The sequence below is a fragment of the Mycteria americana genome, chromosome 16 (genome assembly GCF_035582795.1).
Source record: "Mycteria americana isolate JAX WOST 10 ecotype Jacksonville Zoo and Gardens chromosome 16, USCA_MyAme_1.0, whole genome shotgun sequence".
NCBI lineage: Eukaryota > Metazoa > Chordata > Aves > Ciconiiformes > Ciconiidae > Mycteria > Mycteria americana.
The window spans coordinates 4,353,299-4,381,289 of record NC_134380.1 but is presented as its reverse complement, the minus strand read 5'-3'; the positions used below and the strand labels follow the sequence as shown (position 1 = coordinate 4,381,289).

The 27,991-nt window shown below is 38.3% G+C and overlaps 1 protein-coding gene across 1 annotated transcript; it reads right to left on the bottom strand.

The window, feature by feature from the left end:
• Positions 1-55: 55 nt before the first annotated feature.
• Positions 56-27,577, bottom strand: RAB40B (RAB40B, member RAS oncogene family). The gene is made up of 6 exons (XM_075518782.1): positions 27,092-27,577; positions 5,305-5,365; positions 3,296-3,356; positions 2,341-2,418; positions 1,630-1,852; positions 56-1,205 (listed from the first exon to the last, which is right to left on the bottom strand). Exons 1-6 carry the CDS (start codon positions 27,240-27,242, stop codon positions 934-936), a joined length of 846 nt encoding a protein of 281 aa, XP_075374897.1. The 5' UTR covers positions 27,243-27,577; the 3' UTR covers positions 56-933.
• Between the last annotated feature and the right edge of the window lie 414 nt (positions 27,578-27,991).

The window sequence follows — 27,991 nt, the reverse complement described above, 5'->3', positions numbered from 1 at the left end:
TGTTCTTCAAATTCTTCTAAAGGAAGATCAAGACAACCTTTCCCAGTTAAAGAAAGCATAATAGGATTTCTTTTCCAGAAACATTTATTTATTTTTTAAATAGTGTTCTTTCCTTATAAAGCAGCTCTTCAAGTCATGTTCCTTTTACCACAGTGTCTTTGGCATTTTCCTCCTAGAACTTTCTTGTAGAGTGGTATAAAATGTAAATTTTTTTTTTTTTTTTACAGAAAAATAAGTATTTAAACCACAAATTAATTCCCCAAAGTATTAAATAACATACCAAAAACTTTATCAAATCTATTACATACACTAATGGGACAAAACCTGGTTGTGTATGTGCATAATAATTATATATACATTTTTAGCTTAGTTAAGTTAGTGCTTCAAAGTTATCAAGGAAGCTTTACAAAAAATCCAAACGCACAATTGCAGTATTACTAGAATTTGTCACGCTATTTGTAGAATTTAACAATGTATACAATACATTGCATTTAAAAACCTCTGCCTGAATATGCAAACTGATGATTCATTTTTATATTTTTGAATAGTTTGCAAAAAGACAGGATTTTATACAATTACACAGTAAGTCACTTTGCAGATTTCATGGAATCAAGAACTGAATAGAATGATAATTATCCCCTATATGAAAACACATCTACTAGTAAAAACAATGGCATCATGCACATCAGAAACTACAATGCAGTATGAAAATGCAACAGCAAAATGTCACATCCTTTCAGTTGCTCTGAACATGTCATTCATTCCAAAGCAGCATTACTGTAGCGAGCAAGCTCTAGAATAAGACTTATTTTTCTTATTTTTGTCTATGTAGTATGATACATACATAGAGCGTGCTCAACCATTAAACACGGAGTCCTTGTGTTAAACGCTTCACGAGGGGATTCCATCCAGGTTCCTTTTCCCACAGAGAGCTTAAGAAATTTTACAGCTGTTTCTTGTACAGTTTTTTGGTGGGCTCTGTGGTGGACGGATAATTTTAGCTTTCTTTAAGCTGTTCCTTTTATTGATGTTGCTGGATGTGAGGGAGTATGAGCGTCCGTGCATCATCCTGGCATTAAGGCCATTTGCCATGGAGAAAGATTTGAGATGGCTTCTTAAGGCAACAGGGAGAGGGAGCTTGTCAACAAGATGCACAGGGGTACAGGAAACTATGGCACGGCAACAAAGGTCTTGCAGACTCAGTACTTAAAAACAGACATAAAACTTGCATTATAATAGCATGCTTTTGTCAGCCACATGGTAGTAGCATACCCAGCACTCTGCATGCACTCTGTACTTCCAAGATGAATTCTCATTTCTCCTCCCACACCCTTTCCCACATGTACATTATCCAAAATATCTGCTGCTTCAGTTTCCTATTTATGTCTTAATACTTAAATGACTGAGCATGTAAGTTCTAGGAAAGATATGTTATTCCCTACAAAATCAGAACAGGTTATGCCTGCAGATATATATCTTCTGTTTAGAAAGCAAATTGTACAGGATTCCTCATTCTTCTTTTTTGATGTTTTTGCATCAGGGTTAAAGTTTCTGAAAATTGTTTTATATTAATGAACCATAAACCTTAGCTAGGACTAAATTTACACATTTTCCGTGTACATTGCTTACCCTTGTTCGGCCTCCAGAGTCTGTCCATTCCATGTCTCATCAATACTATTCTTGCTAGCTCAGTAAAGGACTCTGTAATATTGAAATTACAAAGTGGACTGACTTCAAAAAAAGTCATGCCCAGCCTCTCAGCATAGGCTTGTGCTTGTTCAGTAGACACTTGGCGCTTGAAGGCTAAGTGAAGGCGATTTCCAACCAGGATTTTTGGTACACCAGGAGCATGCTGAGCAAAGAGAAGCAATAAAAAATTAATAGTTTGGCTTCCATTTTCCCCTTCCCTCAATTAAAACAACAGAAGCTTTTTCAAGATTTAAAGACTAAGTGGCAGGTTGGACCAGACGATCTCTAGAGGTCCCTTCCAGCTTCAATTATTCTATGATTCTCAGATCTAAAAACATCCCTTCCTCGGAGAAGACAGGCTTGCACAGATGATGTGGCAAATCTATAGCAAGAGTGGGACTACAATATGAAATCTTTGCCCTCCATATGCTTTCCATCAACACCTTTAAAGAAATCAGACACTTCAGCTGATATGTTTCCAACTTTCTAGAATTATAAACATAGAAAGAAAATTGTAAACTTGGCATCTTGGATAACTGTAGTAAGCACTGCCTGCAAATGCCAGTAAAAACAGTAGAAAATATAATAGTCATATATCATAAGTCAGAGTCATCTGTTACAGACTAGTGACACTCTGGGATTGTACCTTACCTCATCTATTTCTTTAATCCATCGATCAATTCCATCAAATGACCAACGATTTGTAATATCATACACTAGTATTACTCCCTGTATTAAAAAAAAAAATAAAATAAAATTTTAAGTTTAACAGAGGTATGACACAGAGAATACTATCTGTAAATTGTCCAGTTCTGAAAATAATCTTGTAAGATGCTGAGCAACTTCTCAATGGAGCAGAACCTCAGCATCCTGTGAAACCAAGCCCCATCTCTCTGCGTAGATTACAGATCAGCTAAGGGGCAGAAGTCCTGACTTAGTTTTAGGGTCTGATGTATTGGTAAATATTTATTTTTATAGTGGACAAGTTTGGTTGATCATACACACATCACAAGTCATAGCAAATATTTTTGGTCACATTCGGTAGCTTGAAAAGTCAATGCTCTGTACAATTCTGGAACATAACAGATGCAACTTATCAGAACCAATATATCTCATGAATTACAGCAATACTTTAAAGTCTGAAGCTACAGTGACTTTTAGCGTGTCTTTTTTTTCTTGAAAGTAATTTCCTTACAAGTCATTACATTTCATCACATTTTAGACTACGTTTGTATTTTTCACATCACTCTTGACAGTTTTATGTTATCAATTTCTCTTACTTGGCAGACAGTTTTAAAAAGTAGTATTAGCATAATTTTCACATGATCAAAGTAAGATAACATGCTTAAGTTATTGAGGTAACTAACAAGAAGGCATAAGAATATATATCACTGTATTTTACCCTGATTCAACTTCAATCTCATGGATTTCCCCTCCCCAAAAGAAAATCCTGCCCCTTGTTATTTCCCATGTTATCTTCAGACTATTACTGAATCTGCATGCAATCTACAGGTGAGCTATAGAAGCCACCATGATGGTTTGCTAACTCTGCTTTCATTCATCTAACAAACATTACTCATCACCAAGAAAGTTGTGCTTTGCTTACCTGAGCACCTCTTGAATAAGACCGAAATATGGTGCAGAATCTCCCTTGCCCTGATGTATCCCTAAATGAAATAAATTATATATATTTTTAAAAGAAGTAGGTGGCCTCCTATGTTAAGAGTTCAGCTAGATTAACTCACCTGTACTGGTCACTATCAGCTCTTCTTCCATTAGTCCTGCAGTAGCAGTCACTAATGCGTAAGAGCTCTTCTTACTCTCAGCAGTTTTTCCCCACTGGCATTCTGCCCTTTCCTCTACATTTCTCAGATTTCTCAGGATAAGAGGACAAGAACTTCAAACTTTACTCTTGTGATTGCCCTTGGAAAACAAAGGCTATTACTCAAGTGTATGCATGCCACTAGACTTTGCATTTAGTTCAGCTTGAAGAAAGATTCTCTTTTCACAGCAAAAGAAAAGTGGGAGGAAACAATAGCCATCACCAAGGAGACTAATGGAAAAACAGTAAATTCTTGATTACAGCAGCAATAGTTCATCGTGAGTCTAGTGGCATGATGAAGGCATCTCTACAGAGTCATATATGGCACAGATTTTTAGAAAAGCATGCACCAAAAAAAAAAAAAAATCACTGCATAAAGTGTTTGGAAGCAAAATCAAATTTATAGTGAAGAACATGATAAGAAACAAAATTCCATAAAGACTTTTTGAGGTAGATTACAGATCTTCAAATGCAAGGCACGTATTTCCATATATGGTCAACTGTAGGAACATTTCCAATCTGTTATTTTAAGGAGTCCAAAGAACATCCTTGCCCTTCACAAAAATAATTAAAACATCTCCTTCCTAGCTGCTTCTCAGATAAAGCTTTATGTGGTATTTTTGCTAAGCTATATAAAGTGGAAGACAGAAGAAGAAAAAGAAAGTAGAAAAAGAAAATATCAAGTAATCAAGATACCATATGGCAGGGTACCATTATCCACCATTGCATTTAACATTTGAAACGTTATTTTGAAAATCATAAAGGCAAGAACAACCAATGAAGAATAAATTAAAAATAACTTAGCTTTGACACAAAGGCATCTAACTCCAGTAAATAAAATGTTTCAAACAAAAATAAACACCAAAATTAATTTTAAAGATGGAAATGGCTCAGGATTGTCTCTTTCTAGGAGGAAAAGGATATAATAACAATTCTTTTTCACCTCCGATTCTCTACGCTGTCTGAACACTGCTTGTTCCTAGAACCTGCCTCTCTGATTTATCTAGATTATGGTTCCTCAAAAAAAATCCTACTTCATTTCCTTTCTGTCCTGCACTGACCTTACTTCTCCCTCTTCTATGCCATGAGTTTAGGGAAAGAGGAAGACAATGTATCTAAGGGGCAGCAATGTTGCTGCATTTTTCAAGTTGTATCACTTGCTGAGTATTTCTAAATGAATCAGAAGATGGCCATCTTCAAACAACCTTAACACAAAAGCACCCTGACAGACCAAATATTTGACCCTACAGGAAAAACATTTGTTGTAAAATAATTTTATTGTTCTCGACATGTTTTTACAAAGATCAAATCACATCAGAATGCATATCAATTAAATGATATGAGCACTAATGCTGCTTTTTTTTTTTTTTTTTTTTAATACTGTGGTTATTTAGTCGACCATTACTACTAATAAATAGAGCAAAGGGATGTTGCTATACAATCACTGTATGCTTTCTAAGGTACTTTCATGGTTCTCATTACCAGTATATTTTATAATCTTTGAAGGCACTTTGAATCTATCTTGAAGGCACTTGTAATCTTTTGTGCCCTTCTTCTGCATTTCTTATGCATCTCTCACGTAGGGAAACTGTAGGGTCCCCCATTTTACATGAAATAGATGCAAAATGGAGGTAAAGAGAAAGCGTGATGTACTCAAAGGGCTAGCTGCCTGGCTCACTCTTTCTCAGTTGACTAAATATTTCTGAAGCATAAGGGAGAACTCATGCCCTGAAGAGTTGCATTTCTGTGTCTTTGAAATATAAATTATGAGGAAAGGTGAAGCACACGCTTACCAGAGCTGTAGCTTGATTCGTCGGCCATCCAGAAGAATTGTTGTAGTCTTGTAATCTATACCTGTGGGGAAGACAGTCATGCAAACCTTAGAGCAGCTTGCAGCTGTACAATATACACATAGACAGAGATTTCAAAGAAGCTGACCTTAAAAAAAGGTATTTGTTATTAGTACTCTATGAAATGCATATGGATAAGAACAACATGTTCATATAAAGTTACAAAGACCTTTTATAATACTTAAGCTTGGTCTATTCAGAGCAGATATCTCAGGCTCCCTTCAGGTTAATAAGTGATCTGTTTTATTCATTATCGTGACAATATATATGCTTAAAGAGTTTTATCTCTTTTCAACAAGAGACAGTGGAACTATTTTTTTGCCTTTTCTCTCATACATACATTGCAGACTAAATGCTGTTCTCTTCCTCTATTCCCTACCTTTACTGCCTCTATTATTTCTTCTTTCCGTATCATCTCTGACTCATACACAGCTTATATCAGATACACGTGTCCCCCCTCTTATATAAAAGCAGCAGATGGTGCAAGAAGTGGCTTGCCTTTTGTCTTCCAGCCTTCCCCATTCCCATTGATAAGAGCCTTCTCTGCCCACAAGACCTATGCAGTTAGTGTCCAGCAGAACACAGCCGGGTTCCATTTATTCCTTCCCATAACATGCCCAGGCCTTGTCGTTTTGCTACAATAGCTCTTTCAGATACGCTGAAGAAGTACTGTAGTGTTTAAGGGCAGTATGTATTGTAAGTATGTATACATACTTATACATGTATACACAGGCACATGTATAACTTATCTCACATCCTTTATTGTACATTTTGTAGTCTTTGCAAACAATGTTCAATGCTATATAATATTACCTTTTTACTGCTAACCTGACATGTCCCAAGAAGCAATTCAACTATGTAAAAATAAGCTCAAGTCTAGCATTACTGTTTTCCTGGGCAAAATGGGTGTGTTAGTTTCAATTAGATTAGGTAAAACTAATCAGAAGCAGTTGTGTAGCTGCAGTTGGCCCCTGAGAATATCCACCACCATGCTAAGGTCAATGGCTTTGAACACTGTGCTTCAGTACTGCATCCACAAATCGCATAATTATAAACATTAAAAGAAAGGGAGGCTTTTATTTTGTTAACTGTTATTTAAAAAGTGTGCATTCAGTATTCACACTGTGCAGCCAAGCAGCACAGTTTCACTGGTAAATATGTTTTTCTCATGTTTTCTTTGCTGTGTCATAGTTAACTTCTTGAACTGAACATTTTTTCATAGAGTCCTCCAAATGAAGTTTAAAAAGCATGGAAACTAGGTCTGAGAAATGTACTGAAATGTAATGAGACTTGTACCTTAAAAAAGAGAAACATGCTTTATTTTCAAGAGCATAAGCAAAACAAGGGGGTGAGAAAGACATACTAACATGGAAAAACAAATGCATGCAGAAGAGTGCCCTAGTTACTACTTAGGATTTCAGCACATCCTTATCAGAGGAACAGGCATGACAGTGCTGAAGATGATCCTGTAAGTAAGATTCATTATTATGAGTGGCATCAACATCCAGAACAAGAAAGTTAATCTACGTATCAATGTTTCTATTGATAAACATAACAAATGCTTACCAAGGAGATTTTTTTTTTCTGTATTTACAGGGGAAAGAAGTTTGAAAGTTTAATAAGAGAATGTATCAAGTACTTATATCGCTCTCTCAAAGATGAAGTATAGCATAGCATGGCACATAAACAACAAATGAAAATCTGCCTCAGCTGCAAGCACAGCTCTGGGGAGACACCTACCATGCAGGAGATTTGCTCTCTTTGCCTGAAAACATGTTTTGTCACCAAGTTAACAAAATGGTCTTCCTGTTGCTCCTCCAGTAGGGTATTGCTCAGTGCTGCTACCAGTTGTCATGAAGAGGACCTTAAAGCAGTCACTGATGGTCAGTTACCTCCATTTTTGTAAACAAAAAATAGGTTTAAAGCCCTCTGGCATAAATAAGCAGACACAGAAAAGGAAGCCTTGCCCATCTCCTTTTCTACAAGGAAAGGAGTACGTAATACTAGGTCTGGAATAAAGAACAGATGTTAAATTACCAAACAGAAGTTATTGCAAGGTAACAGTTGTCAGCTGAGTCAGCTCCCCCTGTAGCCATAGGCGGAGAGATGCTTCATTGTGCTTCTAAAATTTGCACCACACTAAACAGCTCAAATGGCGTTTGTCACGTGTAAGATGCTATCTGAGGCAAACAAAATTTGAGCCTATTTTATGAAAACAACCAGAAACTTGAATGCACTAAGTTATAATCACAAGACACTACTCTTTGAAATGAGATATGGATGCACTACCCCAGGAAATGTTCTCCTAGTTACAAATCTGGTTAATTCCTTGCCCAGAGATCAGTGCACCATTACCCAATGTGGCTATCTTCACGTTTTAGTCTCAAGGCAATTCATTTGTACACAACTATCACCAATTTGTCCTCCAGAACCGACACTGGAGGACTCTGAGTGCTTTTATTACACAGCACAATAGCATCAATTCCTATTTGTAGGATACCTATTGTAACATAGATACTAAAGCATATGGTGAAACAAGTTCTTTGTCTCTACTACAAATAACTTCACTTCTCTGATTTCCTGGCTTCTTGCATGCCAAAATTTACATTCATAAATTAAATAGCTAGTAGTCAAAAACTTTCATAGCAGTATTAGCAAACTGTTTTTACTTCTGTATTGTATTTGCTGATATTAGTAGAGTTAAACCAACTTTAAACTTTATAAGGTAAAGAGATTTAAACCCAACAAATTTTGAAGGCTAATTGCACTACAGTACTATTAATTAAAAATATTTTTATCTATGAATTGATTTGACTTGTTACATGGTTTATGTCATTCCTAGCAGCAGTAGCAACTGCTAAGCATCTGCCCAATTTGAAAGCCAAGAAGAACAGAGGAGTGGTAAGTCACCTTGCCATAGCCCTACAGAAACGGGTATTTGCAGGTCCGAGAGCGAGGTAATTTCTTAAGAATGAGAAGCTGAGAGGAATTGCCTGTTACCGAAATCCTGGTAAGGAAGAAGCTAGCAATGACCAGAGAGATGACAGAAGGCAAGCTTAAGAAGCAGTCTTGCTGTGATATGAAGACCAGGTAAGTGAGAAGATCAGGAAGACAGAGGCACTGTGATGGTAAGTCACACGTAACTAGGAAACATACTTCAAAGATGCAACTTCATTTCTATTGCCTGCAGGATAGTTCACTTGAGTCACATCAACATACAGGCTTGCTGCTCCCACTTTTACAAACTGATGAATACATCCTCCTGTCAAGTAGGAGTATATTAGGAAAAAAAATCTCTCGACACAGCTCCTTCTAGTCTGGCAGCAAAGAGAGGGAGCTAAGTTCTTCTGATCATTCCAACTCAAATCAGAGACTGGTTCAGTGCCAGGCCAACTTCACAGTTCCCAGGTAAGCACCGAGCTGAAAGGCCAGGGACAGCAATAACAGGCATTTCAAGATTTTAGCTCACTACAGAAGTGTGAATTGAAGCATCTTCTGCCTTTAATTCAGGCCCTTATCTGTACATTTGGAAAGACACACACACAGAAAACCCCCAATGTATTACTACCAGTTCTGGGAGACTTATTTTCATTTATCAGCCAAAGTGTTCCACTTCTCCAGCAGTAATAGGAAATAGTCAAATCTACAAAGCACAAGTTAAAATAAAAAAAATTAAACAAACAAACACCCCAAAGCTATAGACAAAGTCTTGGGACACTGAACAGACTACGACACTGAAACTGCGCACTGAAAGATCAAGTTTCATCATTTCAGAAATTCTTGAAAACATAAAACATGCAGAACAAACCCTGCATAACACTATATAACTCATTCCAGCATCCTGTGCTACCGCTGATATTTCCCGCAGGGTGAAATACCTCCACTAGTTTATCTAAAGTTAATGAAGAGGCACAGATCATGTTTAGCAAACACTGACACATCCCACACAGTGAACGGACATCCATCATTCTGTTAAAAGACATACCAAGCATAGAAAATTAGTATTGCATAGCTAGAGGATACACAGCTGAATAAACCTGGCACTGTGCTTTGCACCACAGACCATCAACTACTGCAAGTCGCTCATGTTTAGCCACAGACATAATGCAAAGTATTACTTTTTTTTTGTATGACATGCACAAGACAGGTCTGAAAAAATATACTATTACCAGCTGCTGTTTATGAAAGCATCTTACAGGTTTCTCAAAAGATTTTTGAAGAAGAGATGGATGCAGAAAATTCCTTATTCTTCAGCTGTTATACAGATAGAAGCAGTTGATAATATAACCTGAACATCCCTGCAATTAGCATTTGCCATTGATTAAGAAACAAAACAAAAAGCCTTTTGCCATGAATCATCAGGAACAGCATGAAACCGTAACAATGAGACCAACAGATGTGGATTGTGCTGTTGTAGAAATCAAATATCCTTCCAGAATATTATTCACTCATTTAGTAAGACAGAATAGCTTTGTTTGGATATGCAACTAAAATGTATCTCTATACAAGAAAGGGAAGAAAAAGGTTGCTAAATCAAAAAAATTCAACTTTGAAATAAACCAGAAAAACCTCCCAGTGCTTAATACTTTCACATGGATGTTTTTTAATAAAAATTATTTATCTAAAGCCACAAATTGAAATTAAAGACCCTGAAACAAGTCACTATCCTCACTGAAGGATTTAGATTGCTTAAATCCAATTGATTTGTAATAGATATTGTTCTTCTCAAACACAAAATTAACAGATAGAAAACTGAAAGAAATATTATTGAACTCAGGAATGTAGTAAGATTTCCAAAAAACATTCAGCTGTTTGGTACCAGCTGCAGTAAATAGGAAGCCATCCTCTCTGCATCGATGCTTTGCAGCCGTTACCACACTATCACTTATGCTTCACTGACCACACTGCATTCACATCAACATTGAATATTTTAAGGCTTCCTGTGAATTTCTGCTTCTCTTGAAGCTTATTGTAGTGTATCGGATTTTCCAGCTTTTGTGATGGGTCTCTTTAGGGCAGAATCCTTCAGTCGTTCAAGTTGTTCATTTGTGTTCCACCACAGGCAAAGTTATTTACACCAAAAATCTTTTCAGTTTAATAAGTGAGATTCAACGATCTACAGTGTGACTAACAGCCAGTCGTTTAGCTTTGCAGCAGTGAAAAAACACACTGACTCACTTGGACAAAATTTGAATGCAATGGACTAGAGACCAACCATTGATCATATCTTGATAATATGACATAGAATAAAATCCAGATTTGTCCCTCAAAATTTTCCATAGGAATTGGATGTTAGCCTAATATTTTAATGGTTTGGAGCTTGTTCTGCATTTTCTTTGGATCTGTATTTCCTATAACTTGTTGAAGTTGAGAAGGGAGAAAGAAAAATGGGGAAAAAACCAAGAACTTTAAGACTAGATTCCTCAGAGCTGTGCTTTACCGATTCAGCACTGAAAGATTTTATTCAGTGGCATATTTGTCTTAGAAACGCTCCTAAAAACAACCCTTTTTATACCTGAGAAAGTACAGAATACATGACTCTTCATCTTTGAACCTGGTGCTCTGTTACATTTTAGCTCATAAATACTACAAGAACTGGTTTCATTGTTTTTACCCATTCCTCTTGATGTGCCCTTTCTTTAAAGTTTAAGGCATGTTGTTCCTTGTAGATAATTGATGTCAGATTAGCAGCTTTCAGATTTAATTAAAACACTAACTACATCAAAATAATAATTAATAATAATAATAAAACATTCCAAGTCCCTGCCTCCATGACCTGACTGCCTTCCGGAGATAGCAACGTTTTAAACACCTTCTCCAGCAATCATTCAATAATAGTTTTCTTAAACACATAGTAATGCCTCCTTCCTGCTGTCTGTTTCTATGCCAATAATTAAGTGTCCACAAATAAATATATATATTAAGTGGGATTCTGGGCCTGTGTTTAACAAAGTCCACTGGAAACAACCTTCAGATTCAAGACTGTTGACTGCACTTCAAAAACATGGTTTTAGGTTTCAGAGAGTGCTTAAAACCATTTTCTCATAGGCATGATGAGAATTCAATCATCCCATCACTTCCCACTTTAAGCTGCCTCAGCTATCTAGCTTTCCATATACACATTATAATTAAGAGCTAACGTTTCTCTTCAGAACACATTTGTAACTGTTTCAAGTATATTTGACAAGTGACACAACTTCCAACTCCATTCATTTATTGTTCACAGCAAATGGACCCACAGCAGGCTTTTGATTCAAAATTCAACTAAGCTTTAAAAACTAAGGCCCATGTTTTCAACATCATGCTGCAAAAATATAAACTCTTTGCAATAATACTGGACTATATCTTTGGATATGTAAGCACAAAGGTCAGGTTATGTGACAGTCATATTTGCCTTCTGCTTGCCATTTCAGAATAATCATCACTTCCCAAATTCCAGTCTTTTCCATCACACTTAATTACTGCAATAAAAGCCATCTGTTTGAAAAGCACAGATTGCCTATTCAGATTGAAATAAAGACACTAAAATTTTAGATCTAGACTGTATTCTTCACCGCATTAATCAAGCCATAAACCACAATTACAAAGTCTCACAGATAATCCACTCATTTCAATGATGTGACAATTTTCCCATTTTTAAAGAGCTATTTGTATCAGAAAGCTCAACTTTTTATTTAGCTTTGTTTATGGTCACAGACACATGCCAATATCACAATCTATCCTTCAGTACACCCATTTTCTTTTAAATGTTTAAAGGAATTAAATTTACAAGAAATCTACTCTTAAAAAAATGAAAGTGCTCTTTAACAATTACGCAGAAGCTTTTCATAGTTACAAAATTTTTAGGGCACCAGGTTAAAATCTGAAGATCTCAGAGCACTTGTAGTTGGCTCTAGTCCAGACTGTTGTCTTTAGAACCAAAGCAAATGGTACGGGAGTAAGAAGTTTGACACAACTTTATGGCATACCTCCAATACTAATCTGAAAACAAAATTAACAACTGAAACTCCAAAACCTATATAAGCCCCCAAAAATTAATTACTCAGGCTGCTAATTTACAGAAGCAGTAACCGAGTAAGTTTCTGTTCATCCTCTCACTGTCAGCATTAGCAAGTAAACAAGCCAGTACTTTACATATTAAATTTACACCCTCCCCAAAAAGAACATGCAAACAACTTGTTAAGTCCATGTTTTTTTTATTCATGCCTTAGCTTGCAGTATTTCTGCTGAGATGGATAAATAAAAACTAAATATTCAAGGCAGACGACTGTTTGGAAAGAAAACTATTTGACATCAGCTAATAATCTACTTTTAACCAAAACTAGTGAACGATCCATTTCCATTCATGTTAAGAGGAAAGGAAATAAAGATCCTGAGATCATATTTCATTCTCCTCCATTTTAACATTTACTTCTCAACAACAAAATAGCCTCTTTACAATCTAAGGCCTTAGAAATTTATTTTACAAGAAGAAAGAGAACTGTTCCCATCCCCCAGGTCAGGAAGAAGCAGGAACTATGCACTTCAGTTCAGCATTTCCTTTCTTCCACTCCAAAAGAAAAGGATATCAGAGGCGTATGGTAAGCTTGTCAACTCAAATGTTTACTACAAGTTGCAGCTAACATCCTCAGATGAAAGCTGCTATATATAAACATGTTATTGTTTATAAATAGTAGCACTGCACGAAAAGGGAATGTTGTTATTAGCATTACTGAGCAAAAAAAAGTGCTTCCTTTATTTCAGCACATTTTATTAGTCAATTTGAAATAAATTGGGAAGAGATTAATGTATCAACCCCAGCAATCTTGTAAGTGAGATGGTTTTTTCTTGACCCCTTTTTTCCACAAATGTGAAAGAAACAAGTGAAACAAGGAGCCCAGGGTGATCAGTGATCACAGAATACAGATCTGGTGCCTTGCAGACCTATATTCTCCTGCATCGAAATCCAACTGCTCATGCACAACACTGCAACTCACACTTCCGACTAGAAAACTCATGTTAAAAGACAAGATCCCTAAAACTACTGACAGCTCTGGAGATGGACTGAGATGGGATTGTTATTGACTGGTAGCAATTATTAGCCAAAGGGTTTTTTTACAGTTGTTTAAAGCCAGTAACATCAGATTATGATTTAAGAGCGAATGTGGATCACTCAGTTCCCTACACTGGGAAAGGAACACACTCCTGGCAGAAGACAACAAACATTAGCTTTACGATTTCCCGGCTTGTCTCTCCAAATTCTTCGCAACAGAACTCTGCAACATAAAAAAATGTAACATCAAGAAGTTCCCAGTTTATACTCATTGTTATAAAACAGCAACAGTATTTTAAGACAGCTCTTTTCTACTTAAGATTTGCATTTTATAAAAAGAATTGCCCTCAACTTTTAGTCTATTTAATATCAAAGTAAAGATAAGCATAACCTAGCACCAGTGAATTTGATTTAGAAATTAACCTCTATTATAAGTACAGGGGGGGAAAAAATTATTCTACAATACCATGTTCTTGGTGCTGCTGTTCATCAATTCCTATAAGTAAGAGCTGGATTGCAAGAAGAGTTCCTTTGCATACATCAGGCATGTTGTTAACAAGCATCCTATCTTCCTAAAAAACTTGGTTACCTTATTTTCAAAGAGCATGAGCTCTCCAGGGCAGCCTCTCATTCACAATCCCACCTCTATGCTCCTTGCAATTAAATAAAGTCTCAAACATGATTCTTTGTATCATCTTCTTTGAGATACACATGTATCCCAAGCAACAGCTATGGTGTGGTGCTCTGCACATCCACTGAAAGTACAGTGAAGGGAAGCTTGGCCAAGCTAAGACAACTGACCCCCCAAAAGTGGAATAAGTTTTATAAAACACCTGATTGTCCAGTATTTTCAGTGCTTGTGGATATCTTCGTGGTATAATAATTCTTTATCATACAGCTTAACAGGGGGGATCAAATCATCCTGGTGCATGAAGAAAAAACCAGAAGGCAGGTTACGTATCTTTTAAAATTCTACAAACCGAGAAAGAAATGGGACACAGCCACACAGAACTTGCCCTTACTTATATCTTAAACACTAGGTTTGAAATATGGCCAGAATCTGGAAGGGAGAATAGCTTCAAACCTACCATAAAATATTAAAAACAGATGCAGTATTTCATATTTTACAATATTTTCCAGAAGAGAACAATGACCTTTTATGTATTGACACTTCATTAACAGTAAACCAGTTCAAAAATACTTGGCATGAGAAGAATCGCAAGAACATCCAGCCACCGTTATTCTGAGCTATAGGCCTAAGAGCTCACTGAGAAGAATTGCAAACCTCTCCAAAACTTCCCTAGGCTTTAAATGAAGTCTCAAATAAATGATTCTAAAGAATCAAACCATCACTTTCAGTAAAGCATATCAATATATCATAACAATTAGAAAAATCAGAACTGTTTCATAAGCATATTCCTGCATATTATGAAATTGTAAGTAATACTTATGATAAATGGCAAGATATAACCAAGGTTTACAAAAAACAATCCAAAAAGACTACACCAGGATGCCATCAGTATTCCCAGAAGTCACAGCAGTATTTGTCACCAAGTATAGTAAAAAGAAAAAAAGCAGGTATTTTTTTGCACCCCACAAAGCAATGCTTGTTAAAAGAGGAAAAAAGATTACTTGAAAAATAATTCTTTGAGCTGAACAAGTAATGAATTCTGTCATTATGATGAACTGAAGATCAAAGTGGGAATTCACAACAAGTAGGTGGAAGTGCAATAATTTTGCTTTAAAGATGCCAGAGAGCAAAATTCATATCATTATTGAAAAACTACTGTGGTTTAAAAGCTATCATCCAGAAAACATACAGCCACCATTTCCAACGCACATATACCTGAAGAGGAAGATCTTTCAAACTAACCTCCAAACCAAGCAACAGAAGACCAACTGCACTTCTTAAATTTGGAATTCCAAGTGAAACACATGCCGCAGTAAAATGGGCTTTATAGATAACGTTACCATTAACTCAAGGAATTCCCAAGGCATGAGATATCTTCAGGACATATACTTCCATTAGAAAAATGAAGGAAATTAAGTCTGGCCTGGATTACACTTCCACTTCTCCCCTCTCGTTCTCCCCAGCTATTCCAGCAGAAGAGTTGCCAAAGTTATAACTGTACTGCTTTTCCAGGACAAAAAATTAACACAAAATGATAGCAAACAATCTTTGTTAGGATGTAAAGGAGAAAGACAGACTATACATTACTGATACAACGCTCTTGTTCCATTCATCGTTTAGTTGGTTTCAGTTTTCCAAGAAATTAAAATAAACTGATTTCAGGTGAATAGGATCAAAAGAAATTTCAGGTTGGAGCCATCTCAGAAGGTCATCTAGATCACCCTCCTACTCAAAACAGGATTGGATATGAGGTCTGGAGACTGCATAACCTCTCTGGGCAACCTGTTCCACAGCTTGACTGTTTTCATGGTAAAGAAGTTTTTCCTCTTACCCATTCTGAACCTCTCTTGTTTCAACTTACACCAGTTGTCTCTTACATGTACAGAGTACATGTACAGAGCCTCACTCTGTCCTCTTGATGACCTCCTCATGACTACCAGGAGGCTGCTCTTAGGTTACCCCCCGCAAAGGTCCCTCTTCTCCAGAGAGGTGACTCATTAGTCTGTGGCCAGACTTCATTTAAGTTGCTAGAACTACAGACTTTTCTTCACTTAAAAACTATGTAATTACTTTTCATGTAGTCTTCTGCATTGAACCAGCCGGTCTCGCAGATGTTGAAGACAAAAACAGTGTAGATTGATAAGTGAGTCTGCCACTAAAACTATAGTTCTCAAACAGTACTGGATTAAACTCCTGTTTGGAGACAAAAACTAGAATTTATATGGACAAATTATTACACCACTTGTATTCTTGGACTCTAGAATCTTCTTGCTCCAGGATTAACATCATTCTAAAAGGAACTGTGTTTCTGCCTGAACTGGAAAATAAAATAAATTTAAAAGTTTAGAGGTTATGAACTTGTTTAAAATTCCATTTGTCATGCTTCTATCTTATAAAGTATGTGTTCAAGTTAAACCAAAATCTACTAATTCAGAAGTGGTTTGAAAAGTCAAGGTTGTGCTTTACACAAATTTCGCTTAGCATATTTACTGAAGCAAACATACAGAAAGATTAGAAGAACAAGAGTCCTGATTGATTGAGACCATGCACTATGTATAGGGATTACTAAAACAATTAGAAAAGAAATATATGTATCCAGATATCCATGTTAAAAATTTTGCACCACAAGACTCTCCGTATACTGACTCAATCATTCCATTGAATGCATCAGCTACATGAGCCTCTTTTCCTCAGTCTAGTCTTGAGAGAGTATTACAAAGGCTGCCAGACCTGCTGGGTCTCTTCTGGGTTTTCCAGCTGGCAGTTTCATATTTCATGCACTTACGTATCCCATTTCAAGGCACTGCATAAAGTCAGCTTGCAAACAACGTATAAGGGCACAGGAGATATATTAACACATTGTTGTCCCTAAAATTTTGAAGGGATGAATTATTTTGATTCGAAACCTATGGACTAAAATACACCTCCACCCCTTTTTCTTTCTTTCAATTAAACTGTTGGTTTTTTTTTTTTTTTTAATCATTTCTGTTTCATCCAAACATCTATAAAGGCTCATTCTCTATGAAAATGGGCAAATTAAACATACAATCCTCAAATACCCTTATGACTGCTCCTTCAATACATTCTTTCAGAGTATTTAAGCATTCTTTACTATTTCAGCTTTGCTGATGTGGGATTACAAGGGAACATACGTCGGTAAAGTCAGGGTAAGGCTCTTTGCATGAAGTCGTAGCCCAGAAGAAAAATGAGAGCAATGGCAGGAGCATAACAGTGAGTTACTAACTGCCAAGTTGTGCTCAACATACATAATACAAAAACAGGGGGGAAATAAAGAGGTAAAATCTGAATCATAAACCTGGAACACACCACACAGTAAACAAATTACAGTAATTAGATACTAGTGATTGCACTGCATTTGAAAGCATGAAGGATCAGCTGCAATTCATCTAGGGCAAATGTGTCACTCCTGGACTGCAGCTCGCTTTTAAACGTTGTCACATGTTCAGTCTCCTACATTTACATCTGCACACACGGGACTTTAGCCATATATTAAGAATAACTGGAACTTTTTAATAAATAGGTTATCTTCTTCTGATCCAAGAATGAAAGTATTTTTACAAAACACGTTTCTCCAGAGCTTTGTGTACTGAAGTACACTTAAAGAATATGCAAGATTTTAACAAACACAATTAAAACAGGTATTTATGGCATTGGGACTTTATGTTATATGAACATGAAGCCGAGACCCAAAAATAATTTACTGGGGAAAACTCTGGATAGTTTGATTTTGCATCAGGCAACATCTTATTTTAAAGCTGCATTTGGCGGGGAGGGCTCATAGCAGTCCAGAAGTGTCTCTACACTAATCAGTATTGAATGTTTCAAAGGAAGTCACAGAACCCCACTTACTCTAGCATAAGATAAAAGAAATGCATAGCAAAATGGTTTCTTTATGTAAATTAGGAAAAAGCCATACAAAGTTGTAACTATAATTATTAAAAAAGAATACACAGATTACCCATTTTCATAAATGAAGTAGTTGCAAAGAATTCTAAATCTCCAAATGTTGGATTAGGAAGGTTGGGAGGCGCAGGAGGGAAGCAGACCTCAGAAAGCAGCCAGGTCTGCACGTTCTTCCTAAATAGGGTCTCTCTTACCATTTTTAACAGTGCTAGGCTAAATGAGCTCAAGATGACACTTCTTACATTCTTAACTTAGAAGTAAGTTACTTTTCAAAATGCATGGAAATCTCCATTCCAGAAATTCTCATCATAGTTACTCCACCTCTGCATATTAAACTACCAGTTTCTACTTTGAAATCTAACATCCCACAAATAATTTGAATGTCCAAGATAACTCTGGAGTAACAGCCTTGGCTCTTCTAGCTTCCTCATGCTCACCAGCTATTACTTAATCACCTCCATCTTCTGACACCACTTGTTGATTTCACACAGTGCTTTCATATCAGCACCCTTCAATGGCAAATCCTACGCAACAAAGAAAAATAGCAAAGCTGTTATACTGCCTTTCAGCTTAGCACAAGACTACATCTCATGAACAATAAATAGCTTTCCCTGCTTCTGATAACAAACATGATGCCAAAATACTTAATCTTCACTGTTTACATGTCTACAAAACATTCAAAAATTACTGACTTGACAGAAATGTTTTTGTATGCATGTAAGGGTGTTTTCACTGCTAGGTCCTACCTGTCCTTCACCCAGTCAGAGAAGAGCTACTCTTCTGTCCTAGAGAGGATTCTCATCTTGCCTTGAGCACAGTTCAGAGATTTGGCTCAGCCAATCTGAACATTATATGAACCAGAATACATTCCAATTCCTTACAGATTTATATCCTTTAGGGTTCAAAAAACCCATGCCTCCTGTAAAGAATCACCAACCAGATCCAGCAAGTCTCAGCTGAACACAGCACATATATTCCTTTTACCAATATGCAGTTTAATTAACATATCAAACAAGAATGTAATTATACCAAAAGCAGGTATGTACTATATTAAAGCCTTAAGACAGCTGTTCTTCTAAGTGACACACTTAGCACAGCTCGTTATTGATGATGCTTTCTCTTTTCTGCTTATCCCACCCAGCTGAAAGAGGATATTCTCTTAGATGCCACAAACTACTGTAAAGATGTGAGCAAGGTTAGTTTCTAGACCTTTAAACCCCTCTATTCCTGGGCAGAAATTACATCCTAACTTCTTAGTAACTAGTTTTTGAACTTTCCATAGATTTGAGTGACAATTTAGATACGTAAACAGCTGTGGTGAACACCAACATTTTTGTGGACTTTGCCCTGAGTAGGTACTGAATTACAATTAATACCGACAGAGGATTTTCTCTTACCTTTCTGAAAGACTAGACATTAAATATACAGTATATGTCGATAAATCAGTGTTTGATCTGTAACAGCTTCACTTACCCGATGAACTTGCAGCTCTAACTGGAGTATTTGACTGCTTAGCTTGCCCAGTTCATGCTTCCATATTATAACACGTCAAGACACAAAAGAAAGGAACAAATATTCGTACTGATGTGTTCCACTAAATCAACAGATTTAGATGTGGATAAAAGAGCATACCAAGCTCAAACCAAACTTGTTGGGTGTATTGCATTTGAGATGGTCCTTAAATAACACTAGCATGATAAACATTAGCCTATGTCAAGTATTCTGTGTAAATATTGTATTATTTTTTCATATTTTCAGTCTCATATTAAGCAAAATCCAGAAGAGCTGAATAAAATGGAATACAAATAAAACTTTTAAAGTTAGCCAATTTCTATTCTTAATCCCATTTTCCATTCTTGTTTAGCTCCCAGAACAAAAACAAATTTACAGCAATATGTAAATGTAATTTAACCAACATATTGGATAAAACTTAATCCTGGCACAGGCAAACACAATTTTGGTTAGGCCAAAGCAGCTTAAAAGGACTCAATTACCTTGAAGCCTGACCACTTTTCAAAATAAGCTGGACTTTGTCTTTCATGTTGCACACTTGTCTGGGAGCCTCACAGTAATTTTGTTTTCACAGTCACTTTCCCACTCCCTCAAATCTATAAAAAAATAGGGGCGGGGGCCAGGGAGACACCAGCAGCCCAAGGGAAACTGAGACAGACAGTACATAGTGCTATTGAATGCGCATGAGAAAGACAAAGAATAAAGTAAGCTATCACTGTAGTCCCTTTTGCCACAACAGTCTAAAGTATTACTTGTAGCAACAGAGATATCAAATTCAAACAAGTGTGTGCAGGTTGGTTTTAGGCAGGAATCTGAAAAACATTTGCATGATCCTAAGATTTCAAGGCTTCTTCATTCTGAAACTGTACAATACAATAATATACTTGACCAAAATGTAGGTGTTTTCTTTGTTTGGTCTTTTTTTGTTGTTGTTGAATAGGCCTTGTTAAGAAACATAAAGGCCAGTTATTGGAAAAGAACAAGGTAAACAAACATCTGGTTTGAATATGTGCATGCACATACAGTTTTGATTTTTTCCCACTGATATGGTTGGGTGAGGAGAGAGCTAGGAAGAGAAATAATGTAAGCTTATTGATTAAGTGGGTTTCAAAACCTCACTGTAAAGTGACCTAGCTTCTGACCTTCATGAATTTGTGAGACAGTAACAGATTTTGTCAATGAGATGGATACGAATGCATGACACCTGAGTTGCTAAGCAGTATTAAAACAAAGAAATATTTTTATTAATATATTAAATCAAAGAAAAATAGTCAAGTAGAAGAAAGTGTGCAATAAAGCAAAACTAATTTTGTGAAAGGTTCAAAGAAACATATGAAAAACTATACACTGCTAAGCAGGACTAGGATTTCTATTGCTCCGTTAAATCAAGCAAAGTGAATATTCATTGTTTCAACAGATGTGCAAGATCAGCTAACAAATACAAAACCCAACATTGACTGATTGACCTGACAGGAGATGCTACAGTAACCTTTACCGCATTGTTTATGAAGAATATGGAAAAAGAGGTAAAAAAGGTGTCACTCAAGTATGCTGCCATGTATCAGGGAAGAAAACATGATGTACTGGTCTCATGAGGCAGGCAATTCTTAGCATCACAAAGTTAGCATGAGACTCCAAACTTGAGATTTGGGGATGGTGGAAAGGTACATGAATCGAAACAAAGAACAAAACAAAACCAATCTGAATTAGACCATAAGCTTTTTTTTTTTTTTCCCCCCAGAATGGAAAGTATCTGTCATAAGTAAGGCAAGAATAAAGGGAATCAGGTCAAACCAGGATCCACATTTTCAGCTGACACACACCTCTCATAATTGACTGCCTATTAAGAAGAATTGCTACTCCACAGTGCTATCACCTGGAAGAGACAAAATGCTGTTATAGGTGGTGGAAAAGGGGAAAAGGGAAGAATTATTTCTATTTTTCTCTTTTAAACAGTGAAAGGGGAAGAGTAAGTACAGAGTGGGTAGCAATTTCTGTTTACTGAACTTTCTTCACATGCAGTATATAGTACAATTTAAAATTAATATAGTCTTTCAGCAATAAGCACAGCTCTTCTAAGATAAGGGGCAGTCATAACTAACATATTTAGAGTAGGATCTATTACTGCTTTACAGACTCATCCCAAAATACGTTAGATGCCTTGTCTGAAGCAACTGTTTCTTTCCCCCCAAGGCCCAGAAGCCTACAGTAATGAGGTAAGACACTAGATATCTTATAGGCACTTAAACTTGGCGTATGAAATCAAACCTCACCTGCTTTTCCTTGTACAAGAACGCAGTTTAAATCCTTTTAAACTGAGATCAATGAGCGCACAACTGGATTTTAACGAAATTCAAGGGGGAAAAAAAAATCACGCTTATTTAGCCTTTTAGGAAAAGTTACTTCATGACAGCTAGGAGTGATCAACTTTTGCTCTCCTTGTGCTGTGAGATAAAGTCTAGTCTATTTATAGGCAAGCATAATTAACCTCAAAAGGTGTTTATTTACTTGTAGACACTGGTGTTCTGCAACTTTAAATAACTCTTCTGCTGGAGAAGTCCTAACAGAACAGACTGAAGATTGTCCCTAAAAGCTGGTGCCATGTGCAAAGAAATACAGAAATGTAATGATGTTGCCATTAGTTTCTGTTGCAATCTTTAGATAATGTTGTGTTTAGCAAACTGTAATGGCTTCAAAATAAGTCAGTGATAAGCAACCCATCCTATTCATTATTATACTGGTAGGAAAACAAAACAATTTTATTGCCCCTTCCTTTCAGCCAAGTAATGTTTTCAAAAACATGGTTTTATGAAGACAGAACAAAGAAACCTAACATCAAATCTTTGTGCTAAGACTTTTACCTCCATTAGTTCTGTATTTGATCTTGTTGGGGGTGAGGGGAGGAAACCACAGTCAGCTCACAAATCTAAATCTTTTAATTTCTCATGTTAACAATATTTCCTTTTGTTTCCTTATTTTAGTTAGGGCCCATTCCCTCCTCTTTACACCAGCTTTACACAAAAGAATGGCTTTGATCTGTGTATTAAGTTATCAGGAAGAGCCACCATGAACTATAAGTTTGTCTGCTGGGATGTGAGCAGCTGACAACTACCCCAGCCTAAATGCCCCCCTATGTATAAGGTAATCTGTCTCTCCCCATAAGCTCTGTTTGAGGTTGGGCCATGCAAGCTCCAGGCCTGTGTTATAACCACTTAGTGATCAAGACAACCACTTATTAACACCCTCGACTATTACACACCAGGATCTTTTCAAGCATTCAGGTAAGACAACCAATACCCCAGGGAACTTCTCAATCTAAGGACAGACAGAATTTATGGAAAGACAAACAGCTGTGATATGAACTTAAGAGGATATGAAAAGGTCGCTAGGTGAGAAAGGGTGAGAGACCCTTTGTCAGTTTAAACCTGATGTTCCTGCAAGAAAAGGAGTAGGAGTACACAGGTTTGAACAATCATTCCTTTCAGTCCCTGTGTCAAGCAATCACACTGCAAGCATGTTAGTATGAAAGCAAAACAGAATCCAGCTGAATAAAAATCCATTAGTGCAAAACATCAAAATATTTGTCTACCTAGTGACAGCACATCTAAGGTACTATGTTCTAGTCTAGAAGCAATTATTTCCTCTGAATTTATTCTGATAAAAAATTAACAATGCTTAAAAGCAAAGCTTGTGCAGCTCTCAGATAATTTTTGTGCAGTTTTTCTTATTAGGTTAGAGACCAAGTGTGTGCAATCTATTGTAATTTCAGTTTTGAGCAAGATGTGGGAGAACTATAAAGGCAGGTTACCCAGACAACTAACCTTACTCCCTACCTGCCCATCTCCAGGATAACTGCTTTCTAAATTTGTTCACCAATGCATCATGTTCACCAATGCATTTTCCATGGCAGTCCTTACTTTGTAATGTTAATAAAGCTGCTTCTCTTCTTCTTTCCAACCCAGAGCCCTTTGGTCATTAAGAAAAATTTGGAGACCAAGAGATTGTACTCCTTCTTAATAGCTGAACTATGCCAAATGCTTTCAAACCATGGCTTGTGGACCAGCAGCAGCTTGCAGGGACTTGACTGATCACACGATGCTGGCTTTCCTTCCCATCTCCAGATTTCATATCATTTTTGTATACTGACAAAAAAATAGGAAGACATATGACTGCCGTATTTTCCTGGGAATGACAAAGATAGTAGATTTATTTTTGAATAGTTAAGAAAGTGCCTGTGAAAAAATAATTTGTTGTTTATACAATTAAAGTTTGAGCCCATAGAGTTGAGATGAGACAGTTACATAGCTCTGATGGCTAAAAAAAAACCCACCCAAAAAGCCAACCCCCCCACCCCCCCCCACACACTGTTCTAGTCAAGTCCAGGTTTTATTCTACCTTCGTTCTTCTTGTCTGCTTAACTGTCTTTGATGCTGCTGGAGACAACAACCAACCAAAAGCCCCTTCATCCTTCTTTGCTGGTGAGTCCATCCTCACTCAGCCTTTCTTCCACCTCTCAATATCCCATGGGGTTCATTCAGATTCTCCTCCTTCGCAAAGGAGGGGTCACACTCTGTTCAGCACCTTGTCCTTCCCTATACTTCCTCTATAAATAATCTGTCTCTCTACTTCTTAGAGCACTGCAGTCCCTCTTAGTGATACCTCCCGTTGTTTAGCACAAGCACCCTATATCAAAGCTAAATTCTAACTTTTCTTCCTCAACTCTAACGCACTGCTGTCCTTTCTGAAACCCAGCCCTGTAACTTCAGGGTCATCTTTCCATTTTATCCACAGAATCGGTAAGCTCTCTGAACAGCTGGTCTTACCCAAGCCCTCATCTGTCCTTCATCTTGATCACCCTTTGTAGCTCGTTCTTTCCAAACTTCTCAAAATTCATATTCCCACCTTCAATTTACTAAATTTCACCAACAGGAGTAACCTCTTTCCTGTTACAATAAACATCAAATTCTGTCTCTCTTGCATATACAAATTTAAACAACTGCCCAAACTCCCATGCTTCATCACATTAACTTGTTTGTTCTCATTTTCAAGGCACTTCAGTGCTCTTCCTCTCCTCAATTGCTCGTCTTTTACCACATCATATCTCTCCTCTTCCATTGTAGTCTCAAAGCTAATCCCTTTCATCAAGCTCCACAACAAAGTTTTGTCATTTCAAAGCTTATACATGGCACATTTTGACAGAATCTATCATACCACTAGGCTTTCTCTTTCCAATTCAGACACCTACCTGACATTATGAAAGTGGTGGATCCTAGCAGTTAACTAAGGACTTTAAAATGGTGAAAAAGTCAGTGTTTATCAAGCTTTTTAATCAAGTTAAATTAGAAAATGAGTCATAAGACCAACAGGATGTTTAGCTCTATCCCTCTCCCTGCATCTCTATTTTCATAGTCCCCGAGACTGCACAGATTCCTCACAGCTGCATCCTACGCAGCCATGCTTAAATGATGTAGGAAAGGCTGAGGGGATACAGGCAGAGAAGAGATATCGGATACAGACCACCAAGGAACTGGGCAGCTTACATCAGTGTTCAAAAGTATTTCAAGTTTGATGCACTCAAGAACATAAATTGAAGAATGAGAAAATATTTTTTATGAACTTTCACAGTTAAAATCCTTCCTTAAGTGAGACTAGATGGTACACAATGATTGTGTAAACACTGAGGCTCAGTATGTACAAAAATTTTTAATTATGACACTAGTTGCACAAAATTAAAAATCAGATTATATTCCTTCCACATTTTACTACCATGCCATCTGGTATATCTGCCCTCCTGTTGTAACTCATATCCCTCTCTTCAGACATGCTCGTCTCCTTGGGACTAAGAACTTCTTTCAGTCTCTGTGATACAGTGGCCTTTGCATAGCAGAGTCTGTGAGGTCCCGAATTACCGTATTTGCCTAACCTTGCATAGTTCAGATTGATAAATGTCCTGGTGAAGAGACTACCATCCATGAAATAGAACATAAAACTTACAACCCTTTATGTATACATTTTGAAGCTATTAGTAGTGATGAAGAATTTCCAAGATGCATGTTAAGTACTTGCAAAATAAGTCAAAAAGAATATTTGTATTTCTCGGCTGTCAAGAAATCTGTTCACAGAGTTACAGCGTTAGCCACACAGTTTAAATATTTTTTAAGAGCAAAACCAGAAGCATCACAAGGTTTACATGCAAAAGTCTGAAGTAAGACTGATGAGATTGGGAGCTGGTCAAACATTCTCTCTCAGTTACGTCAAGATACATTGGAGACTAAAGTGCTCCTTCAGTGTAAGAATCTATAAACTAGATTGTGTGTACGCAACAGGGCCAGACTAGGCACGCTCTCCCCAGGCCTTCTGTCCCCTTTCTCCAACTACCTGAACAGCATGAAGAGTAAACACACTGCAACACCCCAAGGAGTAATTTAGCAAAACTATTGAGCAAACATCTTAAACTGTACATTGATGCCTTCAAGGTACAGTCTGACTCATAAGCAATGGTACAGAGAACTCTCCTCCCTCCCTCCCTCCAGTTCTTCACTGTGAATCAGTATTGTGAACTCAACATAATAACAGATTCTAAGTCAATGTAAAGGCTTCCAGTGAATTATCTAGTCACAGACTTATACTGGCAGTAAATTAAAGCAATGGGTAATTTGACAAGATAATCTGCTTTTTAGTATGCTGCATGATAGATTTGCATGAGGGGAAAAAAGAAGTGAAACTAGAGTATGTTCTAGGCAAACAAGATTCAGGGAGTAAACAGAGGAGAATGGGAGGGAAGGAAAATAGAAATCCCCTTTTCCCCGAGCCATTAGCTTAGTCTTAAATCAGCCTGCGATGTTCACAACTCCCTATTCTGCAGACAGAATATATCTGGCATGGATGAGGCTCTTCAGTCCTGCCCTTTAAAAAGCTTAAGTGAAAGAACATACTACAAACATGAACTTTGATCTTAAAGGGCTACTCTTCTGATATTAAGAACATGACAGTGAAAAAAAGGGAGGAAAAAAAAAATCTCCTTTTCTGCTCTTTCAGTGAACGCAGTTTCACAGCAAATACCTTTGCTGTTTAACAAAGATCCTTCACTAGAAAAACATTTTTACTAGTATTTCCCTTTACTCACTGATAACAACAGAAAAATAACTGCTTCGGAAGATAAATCCTATCACCTTGATCAATATATCCTGTGTATGAAGACACTTCTCTTAAACTTGAGCTCCAAAAATAGTTTTGCACATGAGATTGAAATTATTGCATGGGGTTTTAAACCCCGACAACAATTCCACTTCCTTTCTGAAAACTACGTACAGCAAAACATCATTTGGCATGTCTTTGCCTGCACCCTTTTTCTCCTTTGGTACTACCTGGGAGCTCCATAAATCGGCAGGAACCCGCAGAAGCAGTTGTTCTCATCTATTGGTCTAGCTGCACTAATTTCCCAGCCGGAGAAGCTGGCAGCACTAGTCGGTGGCCTTTGCCTCCTGCGTGGTCGTAGCCTCACCGGGGGTCCGGATCCCGAGAGCCTGGAGGGCTGCAGGGCGCTTGTGCACACGGTGGTGGGAAACGGGGAGCAGCGGGCACAGACACCTCGTCACAGCGGGAGAAACTCCCGAGGGGATGCAGCTTACCCATGTTGTAGCCGTAGGGCGACTCGGTGGCTCCGTCCTGCAGGCTGGCCAGGATCTCCCCCTTGCCCACGTCGCTGTCCCCCACCAGCAGGAATTTCAGCAAGAAATCGTAGGCTTTCACCGGGCTTCCCACGTGGCTCATCCTCCTCATCGCTCCCCCCAGCCTCCCCGACGGATCAGCTCCCGCGGCCCATCCCGGGGCCCCGGGGGGCCAGGTCACCGTGGCGGGCAGCGGCGCGGGCAGGCAGCGGCATGCCCGGCGCTCGCAGGGGAGCGGCGTGAGGCGGCGGCGCGGTCCCGTCACGGCAGCGGGGGCAGCGCCCGCCGCGCCATCCCTCGCCGCGGCCGGAGCAGGGAGGCTCTCGGGGCGCGCCTCCTGCAGCGACGGGAGGCAGCGGTGTCAGTGGCGGGGGACGGCGGCAGCGCGCGTCATGTCGTGACAGAACGGAGGCGACCGTCTCTTCCGACGGAGGGCCCGACCCTCTCCCCGCGAACACGAAGGAGCAGCGGGGCGGGCAGCGGGCGCTCAGTGGGACGGCCGCGCGGGCTCCGTCCCGCTTCCCCACCTGCCGTCCCGACCGCGGGCTGTCAGCGCGTCGCCGCCGCCTCACGCCGCCGCTCAGCCTGCCCGCCCGCCGCCGCGGCGCTCTGACAGCACACCGAGCCCCGCCCCCGAGCCCCACTATTGGGCGGCTCGTTTCCGCCCCCGCCCTCCACAGCATTCATTGGCACGCCGAAACGGCAGCCCCGCCCCTCTACCGCTTCTATGAGGGAGCCGTAACGCCCTCGCATTTGCCTATTGGTGCACCAAAAAGCACCAGCCCCGCCCTCCTCGGCTTCCATTGGGGGAAGGCAAACCTCGACCGCCCCCTTCCTCGTGTTCCCAGCGGGACACAGCGC